Source organism: Perca flavescens, chromosome 9 (genome assembly GCF_004354835.1).
Source record: "Perca flavescens isolate YP-PL-M2 chromosome 9, PFLA_1.0, whole genome shotgun sequence".
NCBI lineage: Eukaryota > Metazoa > Chordata > Actinopteri > Perciformes > Percidae > Perca > Perca flavescens.
The window spans coordinates 37,056,894-37,082,316 of NC_041339.1; the positions used below are offsets into that span (position 1 = coordinate 37,056,894).

The following is a 25,423-nucleotide window of genomic DNA, read 5'->3' on the forward strand; positions in this document are numbered from 1 at the left end:
ATATATATATATATATATATATATATATATATATATATATATATATATATATATATATGTATATATATATATATACACCCAGAGACATGTGTGCGTCTCCGTGCTGTAACTGTGCAGTGACCTGTGTTGTTGTTCCAGCTGATGACCTCGGTCTGGCTCTGCTGTCGGACGTAGAAGACGCGGTCTGCGTCCTTGGTGACGGCCACGTGGGCGCAGCCCGCCGGGACGTGTGCGTTGGGTTTGTGGCGTGTGTCGTAGTTCAGATTCCACACGTGGACGCTGGCGGCGTGCGTGGAGGCTGAGACCACGAACCGGTTGTAAAGGAGGACCGACGAGACGGGAGTGTCTGAACCACACAGAGTGTCCAGCAACGCGCCCGTGGTCACCGACCAGATCTGACAGGGAAAGGTCAGACAGACAGAGCTTTTTATTTTGAAAGCTTTTATTTTGAAATAGCTGGAGAAGCTTTTATTTTGAAACAGCTGGAGTAGCTTTTTGAAAGCTTTTATTTTGAAAGAGCTGGAGAAGCTTCTATTTTGAAAGCTTTTATTTTGAAACAGCTGGAGAAGCTTTTATTTCGAAACAGCTGGAGTAGCTTTTACTTTTAAAGCTTTGATTTTGAAACAAGTTGAGTAGCTTTTATTTTGAAACCGCTGGAGACGCTTTTACTTTGAAACAGCTGGAGAGGCTTTTACTTTGAAACAGCTGGAGAGGCTTTTACTTTGAAACAGCTGGAGAAGCTTTTACTTTGAAACAGCTGGAGAAGCTTTAACACTGAAACAGATGGAAAAGCTTTTACTTTGAAACAGATGGAGAAGCTTTTACTTTGAAACAGATGTAGAGGCTTTTACTTTGAAACAGCTGGAGAAGCTTTAACACTGAAACAGATGGAGAAGCTTTTACTTTGAAACAGATGGAGAAGCTTTTACTTTGAAACAGCTGGAGAAGCTTTTACTTTGAAACAGCTGGAGAAGCTTTTATTCTGAAACATCTGGAGAAGCTTTTACTTTGAAACAGCTGGAGAAGCTTTTACTTTGAAACAGCTGGCGAAGCTTTTACTCTGAAACAGCTGGAGAAGCTTTTACTTTGAAACATCTGCAACAGCTGGAGAAGCTCTTACTTTGAAACAGCTGGAGAGGCTTTTATTTTGAAAGAGCTACATCTACTGTTAGTTACTCGTATGAGTTGGTCAGCAGCTCCGGTGGCGAGCAGCCGGCTGTCTGAGGAGACGCACGCCGATAAAACGCTGTCGTCGTGTTGAAGGTCAAGGAATCCGTCCACGGAGTTTCTGTCGATGTTAAATAGGCTCAGCGTCCGATCACTTCCTGCAGAGGAGCAAACGCAGTTACCCCGAAAAACGTTTATACATACAAATAAGAATCACAGTCACTCTATGAAATCAGGTTTCCATCCCTACAGAGACAGATCTTTTAGTTAAAGAGTAAGATCCTTTTAGTTTAACATAAAATCACATCACCAAACTCCACCAGACTCCATGTAAATAATCAGGACTTTTAGCGTGTATAGAGGCAGTATATCTCCACCAGACTCCATGTAAATAATCAGGACTTTTAGCGTGTATAGAGGCAGTATATCTCCACCAGACTCCATGTAAATAATCTGGACTTTTAGTGTGTATATAGCCAGCATATCTCCACCAGACTCCATATAAATAATCAGGACTTTTAGCGTGTATAGAGCCAGCATAGCTCCACATGTAAATGGGTGAATTAAGGGTTTATTTCAACCAAACCAGAGTGATGATTGTTGAAACAGTGGAAAGATGAACCAAGACAGCTTTTGGTAGTTTTATTTAGTTTCTGTCTACTTTGAATAAAGTGTGTTTTACGATGATAAAAGTCCTGATTATTTACATGGAGTCTGGTGGAGTTTGGTGATGGTGATTTCGGGGCTGTTTCATGTTAAACTAAAAGGATCTTACTCTTTAACTAAAAAGTCTATCTCTGAAGGGATCCATCCCATAATGTTGTCAGACACTTAGAATAATAATCTGAGTCTGTCAGCAGCAACAACAGAACTTTTTAAATTGTTATTTCAGACACAAAAACGTGGGAAAATGTGGTCCAGGTTTATGAGTTAAATCAACAAGTCGTACCTGCTAACAGTATTTTTTCATCTTCAGTGACTGAAAGCAAAGAAGGAACCAGAGGAAACGTGTTGGCGGTCCATTTTCCCGTCTTGGAAATCTGCAGACAGGAAGGTAAATCATCATCATCATCATCATCATCATCATCATCATCATCATCATCATCAGTTGTTTAATTATAATTATGGAAGATTATAACGTTACTGTAGCGAGTGGTGAAGACTGTGTGACTCCATCTCACATCTAAGGACCAATCTTCAACAATCATAATGTCTCTGAGTTTTTAAATCACAGACTAGAAACTACACACTAAATGCTGTGTGGACTAGACAGACCTTCCTCCGCAGCACAGTGGAGGAAGATATATTTGTATTTGTGACAATTAATATTTCAAGTGTATTTCACGTTTCAGACACACTCAGACACACACACACACACACACACACACACACACACACACACACACACACACACACACATACATACAGACAGACATACACACACAGACACAGACAGAAACACACACACACTCAGACACACACGCACACACACACACACACACACACACACAGACACACACATACACTGTTACACAAACACACACACACACACAGACAGACACACTCAGACACACACACACACACACACACACACACACACACACACAGAAACAGACACACACACACACACACACACACACACATACACACACTCAGACACACACACAGACACACACACAGACACATACACACAAACACGCACACACATACACAGACACAAAATCAACTTTTTAGCAACACAACTTCTATAATAGTAACTTAAATACAAACAGAAAGAACAAACCGACCTGATGGAGGAATCCGGCTTTGGAAACCACAAAGACTTTCCGTCGCCGTGGTAACGTGACCGATTTCACCACGGTGAGTCGTCTCTGGGAGTTCTCCTGCCGGGTCTCCACGGTCGGAGCCTCGCCACCAGGGTGAGAGATCCTCACCAGACCAGAGGCACACAGAGTAACCACAGATTCCCCCAGGACTCCCAGAACCACTGAGCCGCCATCTTCATCACCGTCAGCATCATCACCATCACCGTCAGCATCATTACAGCTGCTGCTGAGGAGCTCCGCCCCCTCCAGCTTCCACACCTTTACCTGCAACAGCAACAACGAGCTGTCATCCAAATGGTTAGCCTGGGTAAACCCTGGAGAACTTCCGGCAACTTTGAGATTTGCTCTGCAAGTCTGGCCCATTTCCAATGTCCCCAAAATCGAGCTACATTCAGGAAGGGTCTTTTTTTAAGAGCAAATGCAAGAAAAAATGGGAATCCAGAGACACCTGACTGCTTGAATTTGTTGATGAAAACTAGGGATGCACCGAATCCAGGATTCGGCTGAATATTGGGCTTTTTGACGGGGTTGGGTTAGAATTTTTTCCTAGCGAACCCTACGCTTGCACTCGGCGCGCTACCGTAGTGACGGCACCTTTGATTACGGGAAGGTGTTTACGTAGGTGGAGCGTTCAATGCAGTAGGCTGTGAGAAAGTGGACATGGATCTGGTGAGGGAAGGTGTTTACGTAGGTGGAGCGTTCAATGCAGTAGGCTTTGAGAAAGTGGACATGGATCTGGTGAGGGAAGGTGTTTACGTAGGTGGAGCGTTCAATGCAGTAAGCTTTGAGAAAGTGGACATGGATCTGGTGAGGGAAGGTGTTTACGTAGGTGGAGCGTTCAATGCACTAGGCTGTGAGAAAGTGGACATGGATCTGGTGAGGGAAGGTGTTTACGTAGGTGGAGCGTTCAATGCAGTAGGCTTTGAGAAAGTGGACATGGATCTGGTGAGGGAAGGTGTTTACGTAGGTGGAGCGTTCAATGCAGCAGGCTTTGAGAAAGTGGACATGGATCTGGTGAGGGAAGGTGTTTACGTGGGTGGGCGTTCAATGCAGTAGGCTTTGAGAAAGTGGACATGGATCTGGTGAGGGAAGGTGTTTACGTAGGTGGAGCGTTCAATGCAGTAAGCTTTGAGAAAGTGGACATGGATCTGGTGAGGGAAGGTGTTTACGTAGGTGGAGCGTTCAATGCAGTAGGCTGTGAGAAAGTGGACATGGATCTGGTGAGGGAAGGTGTTTACGAGGTGTGGGCGTTCAATGCAGTAGGCTGTGAGAAAGTGGACATGGATCTGGTGAGGGAAGGTGTTTACGTAGGTGGAGCGTTCAATGCAGTAGGCTTTGAGAAAGTGGACATGGATCTGGTGAGGGAAGGTGTTTACGTGGGTGGGCGTTCAATGCAGCAGGCTTTGAGAAAGTGGACATGGATCTGGTGAGGGAAGGTGTTTACGTAGGTGGAGCGTTCAATGCAGTAGGCTTTGAGAAAGTGGACATGGATCTGGTGAGGGAAGGTGTTTACGTAGGTGGAGCGTTCAATGCAGTAGGCTTTGAGAAAGTGGACATGGATCTGGTGAGGGAAGGTGTTTACGTAGGTGGAGCGTTCAATGCAGTAGGCTGTGAGAAAGTGGACATGGATCTGGTGAGCAGAAAAAGTTGTTGTTTGGCAGAACTTTCAGTCAAAAGAAGGCCGTTCAAGTCCAGCTAGATGTTCAATCTGTTCAATGCTGATTGGTCTGGTGGTGGCGAGGACCCTAAACTATACACAACATGTTACAACATCTGGTATGAAAACATCTGGAAGAAATTTGGATTTGGTGCATCCCTACAATCAAATCATCATTCTCCGACGGGGGCGAGAGAACGTTCATGATACGATGATGCCCCAACGGGTAAGAAGATTGTTATATTTGCTTGTTTTACTTTCCCCGGGCCATCAGGCAAACCCCCCTGTATATGACCTACATATTACCATATGGTAGTTACCTAATCATGTGATATTATTACTGTGTAAATACCAGTTAATTAGGGGACTGTAAAAGGAAGGGTTACCGAAGGGTTACCTGTGTCCTGGTGTAAACACAGATCAGCTGATCAGACAGGTGGAGGTGTACGGAGGAAGGGTTACCTGTGTCCTGGTGTAAACAAAGATCAGCTGATCAGACAGGTGGAGGTGTACGGAGGAAGGGGCGGAGCCAAAAGGCAACGCCTCCTGGACGCAGAGCAGCTGTTGGCCATCCGTCAGGCTCCACCTCCTCAGAGAGCCGTCAGCAGCCAATGAGAGGCAGTGGGCGGGGCTGCCCGTCACTTTGACCGACAAAACCGCACCTACACACAAATTAAAGGGGGCATAACATAATCAAAAACTCACCAAAATTGGCGATCGCATCAGATATTTTAATGGTTTTGTAAATAGTCGTTAAAAAATGGCTCGCTAGCGCCCCCCTACAAAACTTAAAATATTGAGCCCCTGCAATATGTTTAACGTAGACTTACGAAACTTGGTACACATATGTAGCATGTCAAGACACACAAAAAAGCTAATTGGAGCCATACCCTAAAACCAACAGGAAGTCCACCATTTTTAATTGATTGTAAGAAATTAGTGCGATTTCGGCCATTTCCACATGTCATACTTTAACAAACTCCTCCTAGAGATTTCATCCGATCAACTTCAAACTCGGTCTGTGCCATCTTAAGAAGTTAAAGATGAAAAGTTGTTAAAAGAAAAACTTTTCGTCATAGGGCGTGGCCGTGGGCGGGGCGGCCTTTTTGTGCGTTTCGCCATCGAAACAGGAAGTGGGTGTTACTCGAGCGTACGTTGTCCAACTGGCTCGAAACTTTTCAGGATTCATAAGAGTCCAACCCTGAGGACAAATAAAGGCCGAAATTTACTTAAAGTCTTAGCGCCCCCTAGTGGCAACAGGAAGAAGGCCTAAAAGTCAAAGTGCGATACTTTAATGAACTCCTCCTAGAGATTTTAATCCGATGAACTTCAAACTCAGTGTTTGCTATCTCAACACCTTAAAGATGAAAAGTTATTAAAAGCTTGAGTGTTCGTCCAACGGTGTGGGAATGGGAATCAGTTTTTAGAAATGTCTCTCGATATAATAGCTGTGTTAGAAGCCGTTCCCTCCCTCCCTTCCTCCCTCCCTCCCTTCCTCCCTCCCTTCCTCCCTCCCTCCCTTCCTCCCTCCCTCCCTTCCTCCCTCCCTTCCTCCCTCGCTCCCTCCCTATTCCACCCTGCATAGTGTTTATTAAATACTATGTAGGGAACTACCAAACCAGGTTTCGGACACTCACTGAAAACATCGTTGCGTGACTTGTGTTAGGAGATGTGCCCTCTGTTTGTGTGTGTGTGTGTGTGTCTGCGTGTGCATGTGTGTGTGTGTGTGTGTTGTCCAGTGGGCCCAGACTGACCCGTGTGTGTGTGTGTGTGTGTGTGTGTGTGTGTGTGTGTGTGTGTGTGTGTGTGTGTGTGTGTGTTTGTCCAGTGGGCCCAGACTGACCCGTGTGTGTGTGTGTGTGTGTGTGTGTGTGTGTGTGTGTGTGTGTGTGTGTGTGTTGTGCGTGTGCGTGTGTGTGTGTGTTATTGTCCAGTGGGCCCAGACTGACCCGTGTGTGTGTGTGTGTGTGTGTGTGTGTGTGTGTGTGTGTGTGTGTGTGTGTGTCTGTGTGTGTGTGTGTTATTGTCCAGTGAGCACAGACTGACCCGTGTGTCTGTGTGTGTGTGTGTGTGTGTGTGTGTGTCTGTGTGTGTGTGTGTGTGTGTGTGTGTGTGTTATTGTCCAGTGAGCACAGACTGACCAGTGTGTCCCAGCAGCGAGTGTAGCAGCTGCTGGTCAGCGAGGCTCCAGACCGCCACCACGCCATCATCTGAACCTGCAACCAGAAGCTCCGCCTCCACACTGGCATCCACACAGAGCACACCTGGAGACACGGAGACAGGTGAGAGACACACACACACATACACACACACACACATAGAGCACACCTGGAGACACAGAGACAGGTGAGAGACACACACACACACACACACACACACACACACACACACACAGAGCACACCTGGAGACACGGAGACAGGTGAGAGACACACACACATACACACACACACACACACACACACATAGAGCACACCTGGAGACACGGAGACAGGTGTGAGAGACACACACACACACACACACACACACACACACACACACACACACACACACACACACACACACACACACACATAGAGCACACCTGGAGACACGGAGACAGGTGAGAGACACACACACACACACACACACACACACAGAGCACACCTGGAGACACGGAGACAGGTGAGAGACACACACACACACACACACACACACACACACACATAGAGCACACCTGGAGACACGGAGACAGGTGAGAGACACACACACACACACACACACACACACACACACACACACACACACACACATAGAGCACACCTGGAGACACGGAGACAGGTGAGAGACACACACACACACACACACACACACACACACACACACATAGAGCACACCTGGAGACACAGAGACAGGTGAGAGAGACACACACACATACACACACACACACACATAGAGCACACCTGGAGACACGGAGACAGGTGAGAGACACACACACACACACACACACACACACACACATAGAGCACACCTGGAGACACGGAGACAGGTGAGAGACACACACACACATACACACACACACACACACATAGAGCACACCTGGAGACACGGAGACAGGTGAGAGACACACACAAACACACACACACAGAGCACACCTGGAGACACGGAGACAGGTGAGAGATACAGGTGAAAATTACTAACGACCTTTTAACTGCTGCAGACAAAGGACTTGTCTCCATTCTTGTTTTACTAGATCTTAGTGCTGCATTTGACACTATTGACCATTCAATCCTGTTACAGAGATTGGAACACTTAATTGGCATTAAAGGAATTGCTCTAAGCTGGTTTAAGTCCTATTTCTCTGATCGATCTCAATTTGTTAATGTTAATGATAAATCCTCCAAGTACGCTAAAGTTAGCCATGGGGTTCCTCAAGGCTCAGTGCTTGGACCAATTCTATTCTCCTTATATATGCTTCCTCTAGGCAATATTATTAGGAAACACTCAATTAACTTTCACTGTTATGCGGATGACACCCAATTATACTTGTCAATCAAACCGACGAAACCAGTCAGCTAGCTAAATTTCAAAGCGTGCATTAAAGATATAAAATCCTGGATGACCTATAATTTTCTGATGTTAAACCCTAACAAAACTGAAGTTATTGTACTGGGACCTAAACACCTCAGAACCTCATTATCTAAAGATATAGCTACTCTGGATGGTATTGCCCTGGCCTCCAGCACTACTGTCAGAAATTTAGGAGTTATTTTTGATCAGGATATATCCTTTAATGCCAATCTACAACAAACCTCAAGAACAGCCTTTTTCATCTTCGTAACATTGCCAAAATTAGGAATATCCTGTCTCAAAACGACGCTGAAAAACTAGTGCATGCATTTGTTACTTCCAGGCTGGACTATTGTAAGTCCCTACTGTCAGGTTGCTCAAATAAGTCCCTTAAGACTCTCCAGCTGATCCAGAATGCTGCAGCGCGTGTTCTCACAAGAACTAAGAGAAGAGATCATATTTCTCCTGTATTAGCTTCTCTGCACTGGCTTCCTGTTGAATCCAGGATTGAGTTTAAAATCCTTCTATTGACCTACAAAGCTCTAAATGGTCTAGCACCATCATATCTAGAAGAGCTCCTAATACCTTATTGTCCCACTAGAGCACTGCGCTCCCAGAATGCAGAGTTACTGGTGGTACCTAGAGTCTCTAAAAGTAGAATGGGAGCCAGAGTCTTCAGTTATCAGGCTCCTCTCCTATGGAACCAGCTCCCGATCTGGGTTCGGGGGGCAGAAACTGTAATCGCTTTCAAGAATGAACTTAAAACTCTTCTATTTGATAAAGCTTATAGTTAGGGGAGTGAGGAGTTGCAGTGTTCACCTAACTGGCCCACCTGCTTCTCTTCATAATTGTTAGACTAATAATACATAACAAAGTAGAGGGAGGCAGGCCAGCCAAGCCCGATCTGGCAGGGGGAGAGTTCTAAGCCCGAAAAAGCTACCTTTCCTTATGACCTGTCTCTCTTAGTTACGCTGTTATAGTTACGCTGTTATAGTTCTAGACTGCCGGGGGACTTCCTTCCTTCCTTTGACACACTGAGCTGCTCTCTCCTCTCCCTTTCTATTACTTTTACTATTACTATTTGTGTGTATCCAGGCCCAGAAATGCTTGTTATTAATCCTAGCTTCTGGGGAGTTTACTCCCCGGAGTCCTTATGTTTTTTCCCCCAGCGTATTTCCTTGGAGAACGTTGGCACCAAGATCCTGGTTCCAGCTGTCGCCGTGGTCCTGCTGCACTCCCTGCTGAGCTCAGCGGTGCCCTGCAATGTCATGCTTCTTCCGGCTGAACCCTGCAGCTTCCCGCTACATCCAGTCACTGTTCCATTATTAATGTGACTATTATTGCCACTGTTCATCACACCCCCAACCGGCCCGTCAGACACCGCCTACCAAGAGCCTGGGTCTGTCCGAGGTTTCTTCCCAAGAGGGAGTTTTTCCTCGCCACTGTCGCACTGCTTGCTCTTGAGGGAATTACTGTAATTGTTGGAATTGTTGGGGCTTTGTAAATTATAGAGTGTGGTCTGGACCTACTCTATCTGTAAAGTGTCTCGAGATAACTCTTGTTATGATTTGATACTATAAATAAAATTGAATTGAATTGAATACACACACACACACACACACACACACACACACACACATAGAGCACACCTGGAGACACGGAGACAGGTGAGAGACACACACACACACACACACACACACACATAGAGCACACCTGGAGACACGGAGACAGGTGAGAGACACACATACACACACACACACACACACATAGAGCACACCTGGAGACACGGAGACAGGTGAGAGACACACACACATACACACACACACACAGAGCACACCTGGAGACAGGTGAGAGACACACACACACACACACACACACACATAGAGCACACCTGGACACACAGAGACAGGTGAGAGACACACACACATAAATACACACACACACACATAGAGCACACCTGGAGACACAGAGACAGGTGAGAGACACACACACACACACACACACACACACACACACAGAGCACACCTGGAGACACGGAGACAGGTGAGAGACACACACACACACACACACACACACACACACACACATAGAGCACACCTGGAGACACGGAGACAGGTGAGACACACACACACACACATACACACACACACACACACACACACACACATAGAGCACACCTGGAGACACGGAGACAGGTGGAGACACACACACACACACACACACACACACACACACACATAGAGCACACCTGGAGACACGGAGACAGGTGAGACACACACACACACACACACACACACACACACACACACATAGAGCACACCTGGAGACACAGAGACAGGTGAGAGAGACACACACACACACACACACACACACACATAGAGCACACCTGGAGACACGGAGACAGGTGAGAGACACACACACACACACACACACACACACACACACATAGAGCACACCTGGAGACACGGAGACAGGTGAGAGACACACACACATATACACACACACACACACACATAGAGCACACCTGGAGACACGGAGACAGGTGAGAGACACACACACACACACATAGAGCACACCTGGAGACACGGAGACAGGTGAGAGATACACACACATACACACACACACACACATAGAGCACACCTGGAGACACGGAGACAGGTGAGACACACACACACACACACACACACATAGAGCACACCTGGAGACACGGAGACAGGTGAGAGACACACACACATACACACACACACACACACAGAGCACACCTGGAGACACGGAGACAGGTGAGAGACACACACACACACACACACACACACACACACATAGAGCACACCTGGACACACAGAGACAGGTGAGAGACACACACACACACATAGAGCACACCTGGAGACACGGAGACAGGTGAGAGACACACACACACACACACACACACACATAGAGCACACCTGGACACACAGAGACAGGTGAGAGACACACACACATAAATACACACACACACACACACACACACACACATAGAGCACACCTGGAGACACGGAGACAGGTGAGAGACACACACACACATACACACACACACACACACACAGAGCACACCTGGAGACACGGAGACAGGTGAGACACACACACACACACACACACACACACACACACATAGAGCACACCTGGAGACAGGTGAGAGACACACACACACACACACACACACACACACACACACACACACACACATAGAGCACACCTGGAGACACGGAGACAGGTGAGAGACACACACACACACACACACACACACACACACACACATAGAGCACACCTGAGACACGGAGACAGGTGAGACACACACACACACACACACACACACACACACACACACATAGAGCACACCTGGAGACACGGAGACAGGTGAGACACACACACACACACACACATAGAGCACACCTGGAGACACGGAGACAGGTGAGAGACACACACACACACACACACATAGAGCACACCTGGAGACACGGAGACAGGAGAGACACACACACACACACACACACACACACACACACACACACACACACATAGAGCACACCTGGAGACACGGAGACAGGTGAGAGACACACATACACACACACACACACACACACACACATAGAGCACACCTGGAGACACGGAGACAGGTGAGAGACACACACACATACACCCACACACACACACACACACACACACACACACACAGAGCACACCTGGAGACACGGAGACAGGTGAGAGACACACACACACACACACACACACACACATAGAGCACACCTGGACACACAGAGAAAGGTGAGAGACACACACACATAAATACACACACACACACACACATAGAGCACACCTGGAGACACGGAGACAGGTGAGAGACACACACACACACACACACACACACACACACACACACAGAGCACACCTGGAGACACGGAGACAGGTGAGATCTCTGCTGCCACACCTTTCGCATAAACTATAATAAATATATACTATATACACACAGACAGACACACACACACACACACACACACACACACAGAAAGACAGACACACACACCACACACACACACACACACACACAGACAGACACAGAAAGACACACACACACACACACACACACACACACAGACACACACACACACACACACACACACACAGAAAGACAGAGACACACACAGACAGACACAGAAAGACAGACACACACACACACACACACACACACACACACACACACACACACAAACTCACACACAGAAAGACAAAGACACACACACACACACACAGAAAGACAGACACACACACAGACAGACACAGAAAGACAGACACACACACAGACAGACACAGAAAGACAGACACACACACAGACACAGAAAGACAGAAACACACACACACAGACACACACACAGAAAGACACACACACAGACAGACACACACACAGACACACACACAGACACACACACAGAAAGACACACACACAGACACACAGAAAGACACACACACAGACACACAGACAGACACACACACAGACACACAGAAAGACACACACACAGACACACAGAAAGACACACACGAAGACACACAGACAGACACACACACAGACACACAGACAGACACACACACAGACACACAGACAGACACACACACAGACACACAGACAGACACACACAGACACACAGAAAGACACACACACAGACACACAGAAAGACACACACACAGACACACAGACAGACACACACACAGACACACAGAAAGACACACACACAGACACACAGACAGACACACACACAGACACACAGAAAGACACACACAGACACACAGACAGACACACACACAGACACACAGACAGACACACACACACAAAGACTGGAAACAGTCAAATTTGATTAAATTTCACGAGCGTCGACACCAAGTTTGTGCGTTCGATCTCATCAGATTTTCTGTTAAACAGATTCTCCCAGAATGCATCAGTTGTGCAGCCAGACTACTGTCAGCGTAACGTTGTGGTGTTTCTGACCTCCCTGCAGCCCGCTCAGTGTGTGTTGCAGCGCCCCCCCTGGCGGCGGCAGGAAGCTGCACTTGGGAACAAGGCTCGGATCGGGACACGTCAGTAACCACTCCTCACAGTGGCTGCACAGCCGGCCAATCACAGAAGGGAAGGGCGTGGCCAAGGAGCTGAGTCTGGCCAATAGCTCGGTGTAGAACAGAGACATGTCTGCAACCAGAAACAGCAACTGTTTACTGCGTTTGTCGACTTTCTGTCTGTCTGTCTGTGTCTCTGTCTGTCTGTGTCTCTGTCTGTCTGTGTCTCTGTCTGTCTGTTCGTCTGTCTGTCTGTGTCTCTGTCTGTCTGTGTCTCTGTCTGTCTGTTCGTCTGTCTGTCTGTGTCTCTGTCTGTCTATCTGCGTTTGTCTCTCTGTCTGTGTCTGCGTTTGTCGGTTTGTCTGTCTGTATGTGTGTGTGTGTGTGTGTGTGTGTGTGTGTGTGTCCGTCTGTCTGTGTCCGTGTCTCTGTGTCTCTGTGTCTCTGTCTGTCTGTCTGTCTGTGTGTGTGTGTGTGTGTGTGTGTGTGTGTGTGTGTGTGTGTGTGTGTGTGTGTGTGTCCGTCTGTCTGTGTCCGTGTCTCTGTCTGTCTGTCTGTCTGTCTGTCTTTATTTCTTAATTTCTTTCTTTCATATTTCTTTCTAAGTGTCCCTTTTTGTTCACTGTTTTTGAAAACAATCGTAATAGTTGGACAATACACAGGTAAATCTGTCATAATGAACATGGACACGAATAAATAAATAATCATATACTGTGTAAAAATTTCAAGAGATGCCAATCAAGTGAATTCAGGTTCTTAATAGTATATATATATATATTAGTAATAAAAGAATGTTGTTAATAGTATATATATTAGTAATAAAAGAATGTTGTTAATAGTATATATATTAGTAATAAAAGAATGTTGTTAATATTATATATATTAGTAATAAAAGAATGTTCTTAATAGTATATATATTAGTAATAAAAGAATGTTCTTAATATTATATATATTAGTAATAAAAGAATGTTCTTAATATTATATATATTAGTAATAAAAGAATGTTCTTAATATTATATATATTAGTAATAAAAGAATGTTCTTAATAGTATATATATTAGATATAAAACGTCTAGTTCTTAACATAGGTAGCCCAAAACGGTGTCATAAGGGGAGCAAATTAAACTCCCCAAAGAGTTGGGGATCAGGGCAGTTTAATGTGACTGACCCATGTGAGTGTCTAACAGGTCCAGGCTGGGTTCCATGAGGACCAGAGCATCTCGGAGCAGACTGGTCTCGATGCAGCCCAGGTACTGGGAGCACTGGTCCAGGTCCTGGATCACACTGGACATGCCGCATACCCGGATCTTACAGAACAGCCACTCAGCGCTGCCTGCAGGGAAGGTAGGGTTGATAGAGAGAGATGGAGGGAGGGAGGGAGGAAGGAGAGGAGAGGAGAGAAAGAAAAGAGACAGAAAAGCATTAAGAGGAAGAAAGAAGAGAGTTCATATACAAGGTAGATAATTGATAGATAGAGAAAGAGAGAGATGGTGACGGGGAGAGTAAAAAAGAGGGGTATTTAAACAGTAGATACGGTATAGTCTGTATATGAAGATGGACAATCCTGTTCTCTGAAGCCAAATCCTCGTGGATACGGGGGCTGCCATCCTGTAATTTTAGAGCCAGAGTCTGTGCAGTAGTGATTGGACGGTGGAGCGCGATATCCAAAGTTCCGCCCACACACCCGCCCGACCAATCACGAGTCAATTCCAGCTGTCAATCATGACGTTTCAGCTCCTTATTATAGCATCAAATAACTAATAAAAAACAAACTGATCAGAAAAAATTACAATTTTATGAACAATACAAAAACAAAAGAAAAGTGACAAAAATAATCACTTTTTTAAATGTATTTATTTATTCAAACTTTTTTAATACTGACCAATATTAATACTGAGCCTGTCCTCATGTCTTACCGATGACTTCTTGTTGCAGCTCGACCCACAGACCGGCGTGCAGCAGGTGATACGGCAGCTCTTGGAGCTTCCTGACATTGGCCAATCCTGGAGCAAACCACAGCGGCTGGGGTGGGACCTGTGACCCCATACAGCCAATCAAAACACATGTATGAACAGACAGGTAAACTTCCACAGTAACACGTGAATTATACTAGACGCATCCAAGGTGGCCATCGTGACGTCAAAATTACGTAGATCTTGCCGGTGCGCCCGCAGGAGGTTTGTGACAGTTAGCATCTGTGGCCCCGACCATGGCTCTGATGTGTTTATCTGACGGAGGTTTGTGACAGCATCTGTGGCCCCGACCATGGCTCTGATGTGTTTATGTGACGGAGGTTTGTGACAGTTAGCATCTGTGGCCCCGACCATGGCTCTGATGTGTTTATCTGACGGAGGTTTGTGACATATAGCATCTGTGGCCCCGACCATGGCTCTGATGTGTTTATCTGACGGAGGTTTGTGACATATAGCATCTGTGGCCCCGACCATGGCTCTGATGTGTTTATGTGACGGAGGTTTGTGACAGTTAGCATCTTTGGCCCCGAACATGGCTCTGATGTGTTTATCTGACGGAGGTTTGTGACAGTTAGTACCTGTGGCCCCGACCATGGCTCTGATGTGTTTATGTGACGGAGGTTTGTGACAGTTAGTACCTGTGGCCCCGACCATGGCTCTGATGTGTTTATGTGACGGAGGTTTGTGACAGTTAGTACCTGTGGCCCCGACCATGGCTCTGATGTGTTTATCTGACGGAGGTTTGTGACAGTTAGCATCTGTGGCCCCGACCATGGCTCTGACGTGTTTATCTGACGGAGGTTTGTTACAGTTAGCATCTGTGGCCCCGACCATGGCTCTGATGTGTTTATGTGATGGAGGTTTGATACAGTTAGCATCTGTGGCCCCGACCATGGCTCTGACGTGTTTATGAGACGGAGGTTTGTGACAGTTAGTATCTGTGGCCCCGACCATGGCTCTGATGTGTTTATCTGACGGAGGTTTGTGACAGTTAGTACCTGTGGCCACGACCATGGCTCTGATGTGTTTATCTGACGGATGTTTGTGACCGTTAGTACCTGTGGCCCCAACCATGGCTCTGATGTGTTTATCTGACGGAGGTTTGCGACAGTTAGTACCTGTGGCCCCGACCATGGCTCTGACGTGTTTATCTGACGGAGGTTTGTTACAGTTAGCATCTCTGGCCCCGACCATGGCTCTGATGTGTTTATGTGACGGAGGTTTGTTACAGTTAGCATCTGTGGCCCCGACCATGGCTCTGACATGTTTATGAGACGGAGGTTTGTGACAGTTAGCATCTGTGGCCCCGACCATGGCTCTGAAGTGTTTATCTGACGGAGGTTTGTTACAGTTAGCATCTGTGGCCCCGACCATGGCTCTGACTCTGGAGTAGCAGACTGATTCCCGCCCTTCTGTCAGTTTTCTAATAAAAAAAACGTTAGTACCTTTCTGTCAGCAAGGAGCAGCGTCAGGCCCGGCAGAGCCACAGGCTTCAGTTTCCCCGACCACTGACCCAGGAAGTACTCGGCCAGGATCCTGAGGCTCCGCCCCCGGCGCTCTGATGTCAGATACCGAGCTGAAACCGCCTCGGACAGACGCCTGCAACCACACACCACACACATTTCACTCAGACATTTGACCAGCGATGGAAGAAGTTTTCAGATCTTGCATTGGAAATGTTACTTAACCCTCTGAGGTCGGAGGGCATTTTCACATATCTTCTCTTCTTAGGGTATTTGCATAAATCTGATCCCTGTGTTTCATATCAAAATGTTCAGAATAAACTCAGCTTTCTGTACAGTCGCGCCCAACTCTGTCCCAGAGCAACGTGTGTGTGTGTCAGTGTGTATGTATGTCTGTGTGTGTCTGTATGTGTGTATGTGTGTGTGTCTGTCAGTGTGTATGTGTGTGTGTGTGTGTGTGTGTGTGTGTATGTATGTATGTGTGTGTGTGTCTGTATTTGTTTGTGTATGTGTGTGTGTGTGTCTGTATTTGTGTATGTGTGTGTTTGTGTGTGTGTGTGTGTGTATGTGTGTGTTTGTATGTGTGTGTGTATATATGTGTGTGTGTGTGTGTGTGTGTGTGTGTGTGTGTGTGTGTGTGTGTGTGTGTGTGTGTGTGTGTGTGTGTGTGTATGTGTTTGTATGTGTGTGTGTGTGTGTGTGTGTGTGTGTGTGTGTGTGTGTATCTGTGTGTGTGTGTGCGTGTGTGTATCTGTGTGTCTATGTATGTGTGTGTATGTGTGTCAGTGTGTGTATGTGTTTGCGTGTGTGTATGTGTGTGTGTGTGTCTGTATGTGTGTGTGCGTGTGTGTATCTGTGTGTCTATGTATGTGTGTGTATGTGTGTCAGTTGGTGTGTATTTATGTCCGTATGCATGTGTGTGTCTGTGTGTGTGTGTGTATTTGTATCTTATTTAAATCAAGAAAAGCACAAGTACCTCAACATTTGGACTCAAATACAGTACTGGAGTGAATGTACTTAGTTACATTCCCCTGCTGCCAAAGTGCATTTGTACCTTTTGACCTGTGTGTTAATTTATCTGATTTTAGTTTCCATTTTTGTTCCTCACCGGCTGTTGAAGGCGATGGCTGCTACCCCGTCCGTCCAGCGTTCCTCCAGCAGATCCTCGAGGTCCCGTCTGAGCCGCGCCCAGAGGAGGGGGGGCAGCCGGATCAGCGAGGGCGTTGGAGGGAGGGAGTCCCTGTACACCTCACTGATGATGTCATCATCCAGGGACATGACGTCACGCAGTTCAGCCTCCAGCAGACCTTCCCTAAAAAGTCAGGTCACTTTGTTTACATTTTTTAACCCGTATTTGCATTCAGATTTTTTAGGGTAATTTATATATATATATATATTTTTTAGCGTCCACTAAAAGTTGTGTTGTTGCCGCTGACAGACTCAGATTATTATTCTAAGTGTCTGACAACATTATGGGATGGATCCCTACAGAGATAGACCTTTTAGTTAAAGAGTAAGATCCTTTTAGTTTAACATGAAACAGCCCCGAAAACAACATCACCAAACTCCACCAGACTCCATGTAATTATTTACATGGAGTCTGGTGGAGATATGCTGGCTCTATACACGCTAAAAGTCCTGATTATTTACATGGAGTCTGGTGGAGATATGCTGGCCTATACACGCTAAAAGTCCTGATTATTTACATGGAGTCTGGTGGAGATATGCTGGCTCTATACACGCTAAAAGTCCTGATTATTTACATGGAGTCTGGTGGAGATATGCTGGCTCTATACACGCTAAAAGTCCTGATTATTTACATGGAGTCTGGTGGAGATATGCTGGCTCTATACACGCTAAAAGTCCTGATTATTTACATGGAGTCTGGTGGAGATATGCTGGCTCTATACATGCTAAAAGTCCTGATTATTTACATGGAGTCTGGTGGAGATATGCTGGCTCTATACACGCTAAAAGTCCTGATTATTTACATGGAGTCTGGTGGAGATATGCTGGCTCTATACACGCTAAAAGTCCTGATTATTTACCTGGAGTCTGGTGGAGATATGCTGGCTCTATACACGCTAAAAGTCCTGATTATTTACATGGAGTCTGGTGGAGATATGCTGGCTCTATACACGCTAAAAGTCCTGATTATTTACATGGAGTCTGGTGGAGTTTGGTGACGGTGATTTCGGGGCTAAAAGGATCTTACTCTTTAACTAAAAGGTCTATCTCTGTAGGGATCCATCCCATAATGTTGTCACACACTTAAAACAATAATCTGAGTCTGTCGTTACGGGACAGTCTCCTTACCTCGCCAAAGCGATGTATCCTAAAGCCCCGCCCACCAGCTCCTTCCCGTGTTTCTCCTCCAGCGTCAGGAAGATCTGTGACATCATTTCCTGCGTGCTGGCGCCCAGGCGTGTCTCTGCGAGTGGCGTGAAGGACGCCCAGCGTTTGGCGGCCAACAGGATCAGCCGGAGGTGCAGGGGAGAGCCCGTGGACTCGAAGCACCGCAGCGCTGCAGCGCTCTGCTCGGAGGTCAGCGTTCGCTGCGATGCTCGCAGGTACGAGTCCACGATCTGCTTCCCTTCATCTCCGGACAGACGCTCCACCTCGAAGACACTCTCCAAAGTCTCACAGCGTCAAAGAGACACACACACACAAGGATGAACACACACACACACACAGGGACAAACACACACAAGGATGAATACACACACACACACACAGGGACAAACACACACACACACACAGGGACAAACACACACACAGGGACAAACACACACACACACACACAGGGACAAACACACACACACACACAGGGACAAACACACACGGAGACACACACACACAAGGATAAACACACACACACACACAGGGACACACACACACACACACACACACACACACACACAGGGACAAACACACACGGAAACACACACACACAAGGATAAACACACACACACACACACAGGGACACACACACACACACACAGGGACAAACACACACACACACACACAAAGGGACAAACGCACACACAGGGACAAACACACACACACACACAGGGACAAACACACACACACACAAAGGGACAAACACACACACAGGGACACACACTCACAGACAAACACACACAAACACACACAAACACACACACACACACACACACACACGCAGGGACACACATACACACACACACGCACACACACAGAAACTCACACAAACAAAGGGATAAACACACACACACACATGGACAAAAACACACACACACATGAACAAACACACACACACACATGAACAAACACACACACACTCACAGCGACAAACACACACAGGGACAAACACACACACACAGGGACAAACACACACACACACAGGGACAAACACACACAGGGACAAACACACACACACACAGGGACAAACAAACACACACACAGGGACAAACACACACAGGGACAAACACACACACACACAGGGACAAACACACACAGGGACAAACACACACACACACAGGGACAAACACACACACACACAGGGACAAACACACACAGGGACAAACACACACACTCAGGGACAAACACACACACAGGGACGAACACACAGGGACAAAAACAGACACACAGGTTCAAAAACACACACACACAGACAACACACACAAACACAAACAAACACACACACACACACACGCAGGGACACACATACACACACACACGCACACATACCAACACACACAGAAACACACACAAACACAGGGATAAACACACACACACACACACACACATGGACAAACACACACAGGAACAAACACACACACACAGCGACAAACACACACAGGGACAAACACACACACACACAGGGACAAACACACACACACACACACACAGGGACAAACACACACACACACACACACAGGGACAAACACACACACACAGGGACAAAAACACACACACACACACAGGGACAAACACACACAGGGGCAAACACACACACACAGGGACAAACACACACACAGGGATAAACACACACACACACATACTCAGGGACAAACACGCACACACACACAGGGACGAACACACACAGGGACAAAAACAGACAGGTTCAAAAACACACACACACACAGGTTCAAAAACACAAACACACAGGGACACACACACACAGGGACAAACACACACACACACACACAGTGACAAACACAGATATACAGAAACACACACACACAGGGACAAACATACACACACACACACACACACACACACACACAGAAACACACACAGACACACACACACACAGGGACAAACACACACACACACACAGGGACAAACACACACACACACACACACACACACACACACACACACACACACACACACACAGGACACACACACACACACACACACACACACACACACACACACACACACACAGAGATAAAAACACACACACACAGAGGGATAAACACACAGACACAAAAACAAACACACACACACACACACACACACACACACACACACACAGGGATAAACACACACACATTGGACACATTGTTTCCAGTGTGTTTTCCATAGATATATTAGTCTATATCCAGTGTGTTTTCCAGATATATTAGTCTATATCCAGTGTGTTTTCCATAGATATATTAGTCTATATCAGTGTGTTTTCCATAGATATATTAGTCTATACACAGTGTGTTTTCCATAGATATATTAGTCTATATCAGTGTGTTTTCCATAGATATATTAGTCTATATCCAGTGTGTTTTCCATAGATATATTAGTCTATATCCAGTGTGTTTTCCATAGATATATTAGTCTATATCCAGTGTGTTTTCCATAGATATATTAGTCTATATCTAGTGTGTTTTCCATAGATATATTAGTCTATATCTAGTGTATTTTCCATAGATATATTAGTCTATATCAGTGTGTTTTCCATAGATATATTAGTCTATATCCAGTGTGTTTTCCATAGATATATTAGTCTATATCCAGTGTGTTTTTCATAGATATATAGATATATTAGTATATATCTAGTGTGTTTTCCATAGATATATTAGTCTATATCCAGTGTGTTTTCCATAGATATATTAGTCTATATCCAGTGTGTTTTCCATAGATATATTAGTCTATATCCAGTGTGTTTTCCATAGATATATTAGTCTATATCCAGTGTGTTTTCCATAGATATATTAGTCTATATCCAGTGTGTTTTCCATAGATATATTAGTCTATATCCAGTGTGTTTTCCATAGATATATTAGTCTATATCTATAGTGTGTTTTCCATAGATATATTAGTCTATATCCAGTGTGTTTTCCATAGATATATTAGTCTATATCCAGTGTGTTTTCCATAGATATATTAGTCTATATCCAGTGTGTTTTCCATAGATATATTAGTCTATATCTAGTGTGTTTTCCATAGATATATTAGTCTATATCCAGTGTGTTTTCCATAGATATATTAGTCTATATCCAGTGTGTTTTCCATAGATATATTAGTCTATATCCAGTGTGTTTTCCATAGATATATTAGTCTATATCCAGTGTGTTTTCCATAGATATATTAGTCTATATCCAGTGTGTTTTCCATAGATATATTAGTCTATATAGTGTGTTTTCCATAGATATATTAGTCTATATCCAGTGTTTTCCATAGATATATTAGTCTATATAGTGTGTTTTCCATAGATATATATCTATATCTAGTGTGTTTCCATAGATATATTAGTCTATATCTAGTGTGTTTTCCATAGATATATTAGTCTATATCTAGTGTGTTTTCCATAGATATATTAGTCTATATCCAGTGTGTTTTCCATAGATATATTAGTCTATATCCAGTGTGTTTTCCATAGATATATTAGTCTATATCCAGTGTGTTTTCCATAGATATATTAGTCTATATCCAGTGTGTTTTCCATAGATATATTAGTCTATATCCAGTGTGTTTTCCATAGATATATTAGTCTATATCCAGTGTGTTTTCCATAGATATATTAGTCTATATCCAGTGTGTTTTCCATAGATATATTAGTCTATATCCAGTGTGTTTTCCATAGATATATTAGTCTATATCCAGTGTGTTTTCCATAGATATATTAGTCTATATCCAGTGTGTTTTCCATAGATATATTAGTCTATATCCAGTGTGTTTTCCATAGATATATTAGTCTATATCCAGTGTGTTTTCCATAGATATATTAGTCTATATCTAGTGTGTTTTCCATAGATATATTAGTCTATATCTAGTGTGTTTTCCATAGATATATTAGTCTATATCTAGTGTGTTTTCCATAGATATATTAGTCTATATCCAGTGTGTTTTCCATAGATATATTAGTCTATATCCAGTGTGTTTTCCATAGATATATTAGTCTATATCCAGTGTGTTTTCCATAGATATATTAGTCTATATCCAGTGTGTTTTCCATAGATATATTAGTCTATATCCAGTGTGTTTTCCATAGATATATTAGTCTATATCCAGTGTGTTTTCCATAGATATATTAGTCTATATCCAGTGTGTTTTCCATAGATATATTAGTCTATATCCAGTGTGTTTTCCATAGATATATTAGTCTATATCCAGTGTGTTTTCCATAGATATATTAGTCTATATCCAGTGTGTTTTCCATAGATATATTAGTCTATATCCAGTGTGTTTTCCATAGATATATTAGTCTATATCCAGTGTGTTTTCCATAGATATATTAGTCTATATCCAGTGTGTTTTCCATAGATATATTAGTCTATATCCAGTGTGTTTTCCATAGATATATTAGTCTATATCCAGTGTGTTTTCCATAGATATATTAGTCTATATCCAGTGTGTTTTCCATAGATATATTAGTCTATATCTATAGTGTGTGTTTTCCATAGATATATTAGTCTATATCCAGTGTGTTTTCCATAGATATATTAGTCTATATCCAGTGTGTTTTCCATAGATATATTAGTCTATATCCAGTGTGTTTTCCATAGATATATTAGTCTATATCCAGTGTGTTTTCCATAGATATATTAGTCTATATCCAGTGTGTTTTCCATAGATATATTAGTCTATATCCAGTGTGTTTTCCATAGATATATTAGTCTATATCCAGTGTGTTTTCCATAGATATATTAGTCTATATCCAGTGTGTTTTCCATAGATATATTAGTCTATATCCAGTGTGTTTTCCATAGATATATTAGTCTATATCCAGTGTGTTTTCCATAGATATATTAGTCTATATCCAGTGTGTTTTCCCTATATAGTGTGTTTTCCATATATTAGTCTATATCCAGTGTGTTTTCCATAGATATATTAGTCTATATCTAGTGTGTTTTCCATAGATATATTAGTCTATATCCAGTGTGTTTTCCATAGATATATTAGTCTATATCCAGTGTGTTTTCCATAGATATATTAGTCTATATCCAGTGTGTTTTCCATAGATATATTAGTCTATATCTAGTGTGTTTTCCATAGATATATTAGTCTATATCCAGTGTGTTTTCCATAGATATATTAGTCTATATCTAGTGTGTTTTCCATAGATATATTAGTCTATATCCAGTGTGTTTTCCATAGATATATTAGTCTATATCTAGTGTGTTTTCCATAGATATATTAGTCTATATCCAGTGTGTTTTCCATAGATATATTAGTCTATATCTAGTGTGTTTTCCATAGATATATTAGTCTATATCTAGTGTGTTTTCCATAGATATATTAGTCTATATCCAGTGTGTTTTCCATAGATATATTAGTCTATATCTAGTGTGTTTTCCATAGATATATTAGTCTATATCCAGTGTGTTTTCCATAGATATATTAGTCTATATCCAGTGTGTTTTCCATAGATATATTAGTCTATATCCAGTGTGTTTTCCATAGATATATTAGTCTATATCCAGTGTGTTTTCCATAGATATATTAGTCTATATCCAGTGTGTTTTCCATAGATATATTAGTCTATATCCAGTGTGTTTTCCATAGATATATTAGTCTATATCCAGTGTGTTTTCCATAGATATATTAGTCTATATAGTGTGTTTTCCATAGATATATTAGTCTATATCCAGTGTGTTTTCCATAGATATATTAGTCTATATCCAGTGTGTTTTCCATAGATATATTAGTCTATATCCAGTGTGTTTTTCCATAGATATATTAGTCTATATCCAGTGTGTTTTCCATAGATATATTAGTCTATATCCAGTGTGTTTTCCATAGATATATTAGTCTATATCCAGTGTGTTTTCCATAGATATATTAGTCTATATCCAGTGTGTTTTCCATAGATATATTAGTCTATATCCAGTGTGTTTTCCATAGATATATTAGTCTATATCCAGTGTGTTTTCCATAGATATATTAGTCTATATCCAGTGTGTTTTCCATAGATATATTAGTCTATATCTAGTGTGTTTTCCATAGATATATTAGTCTATATCCAGTGTGTTTTCCATAGATATATTAGTCTATATCCAGTGTGTTTTCCATAGATATATTAGTCTATATCCAGTGTGTTTTCCATAGATATATTAGTCTATATCTAGTGTGTTTTCCATAGATATATTAGTCTATATCTAGTGTGTTTTCCATAGATATATTAGTCTATATCCAGTGTGTTTTCCATAGATATATTAGTCTATATCCAGTGTGTTTTCCATAGATATATTAGTCTATATCCAGTGTGTTTTCCATAGATATATTAG

The 25,423-nt window shown here is 43.6% G+C and overlaps 1 protein-coding gene across 1 annotated transcript in view; it reads right to left on the bottom strand.

Moving 5' to 3' along the window:
• nwd1 (NACHT and WD repeat domain containing 1) overlaps nt 1-25,423 on the bottom strand; it is a 34,389-nt gene that overhangs the window by 7,057 nt on the left and 1,909 nt on the right. The window contains exons 2-13 of the mRNA XM_028586633.1: nt 19,032-19,354; nt 17,824-18,027; nt 16,698-16,851; nt 15,196-15,313; nt 14,448-14,612; nt 13,215-13,412; nt 6,792-6,914; nt 5,113-5,312; nt 2,955-3,257; nt 2,117-2,207; nt 1,177-1,325; nt 122-395 (exon numbers count right to left, since the gene is read on the bottom strand). Of these exons, the coding sequence (XP_028442434.1) occupies nt 122-395; nt 1,177-1,325; nt 2,117-2,207; nt 2,955-3,257; nt 5,113-5,312; nt 6,792-6,914; nt 13,215-13,412; nt 14,448-14,612; nt 15,196-15,313; nt 16,698-16,851; nt 17,824-18,027; nt 19,032-19,354 (2,302 nt within the window). The remainder of the gene's footprint in view (nt 1-121; nt 396-1,176; nt 1,326-2,116; nt 2,208-2,954; nt 3,258-5,112; nt 5,313-6,791; nt 6,915-13,214; nt 13,413-14,447; nt 14,613-15,195; nt 15,314-16,697; nt 16,852-17,823; nt 18,028-19,031; nt 19,355-25,423) is intronic.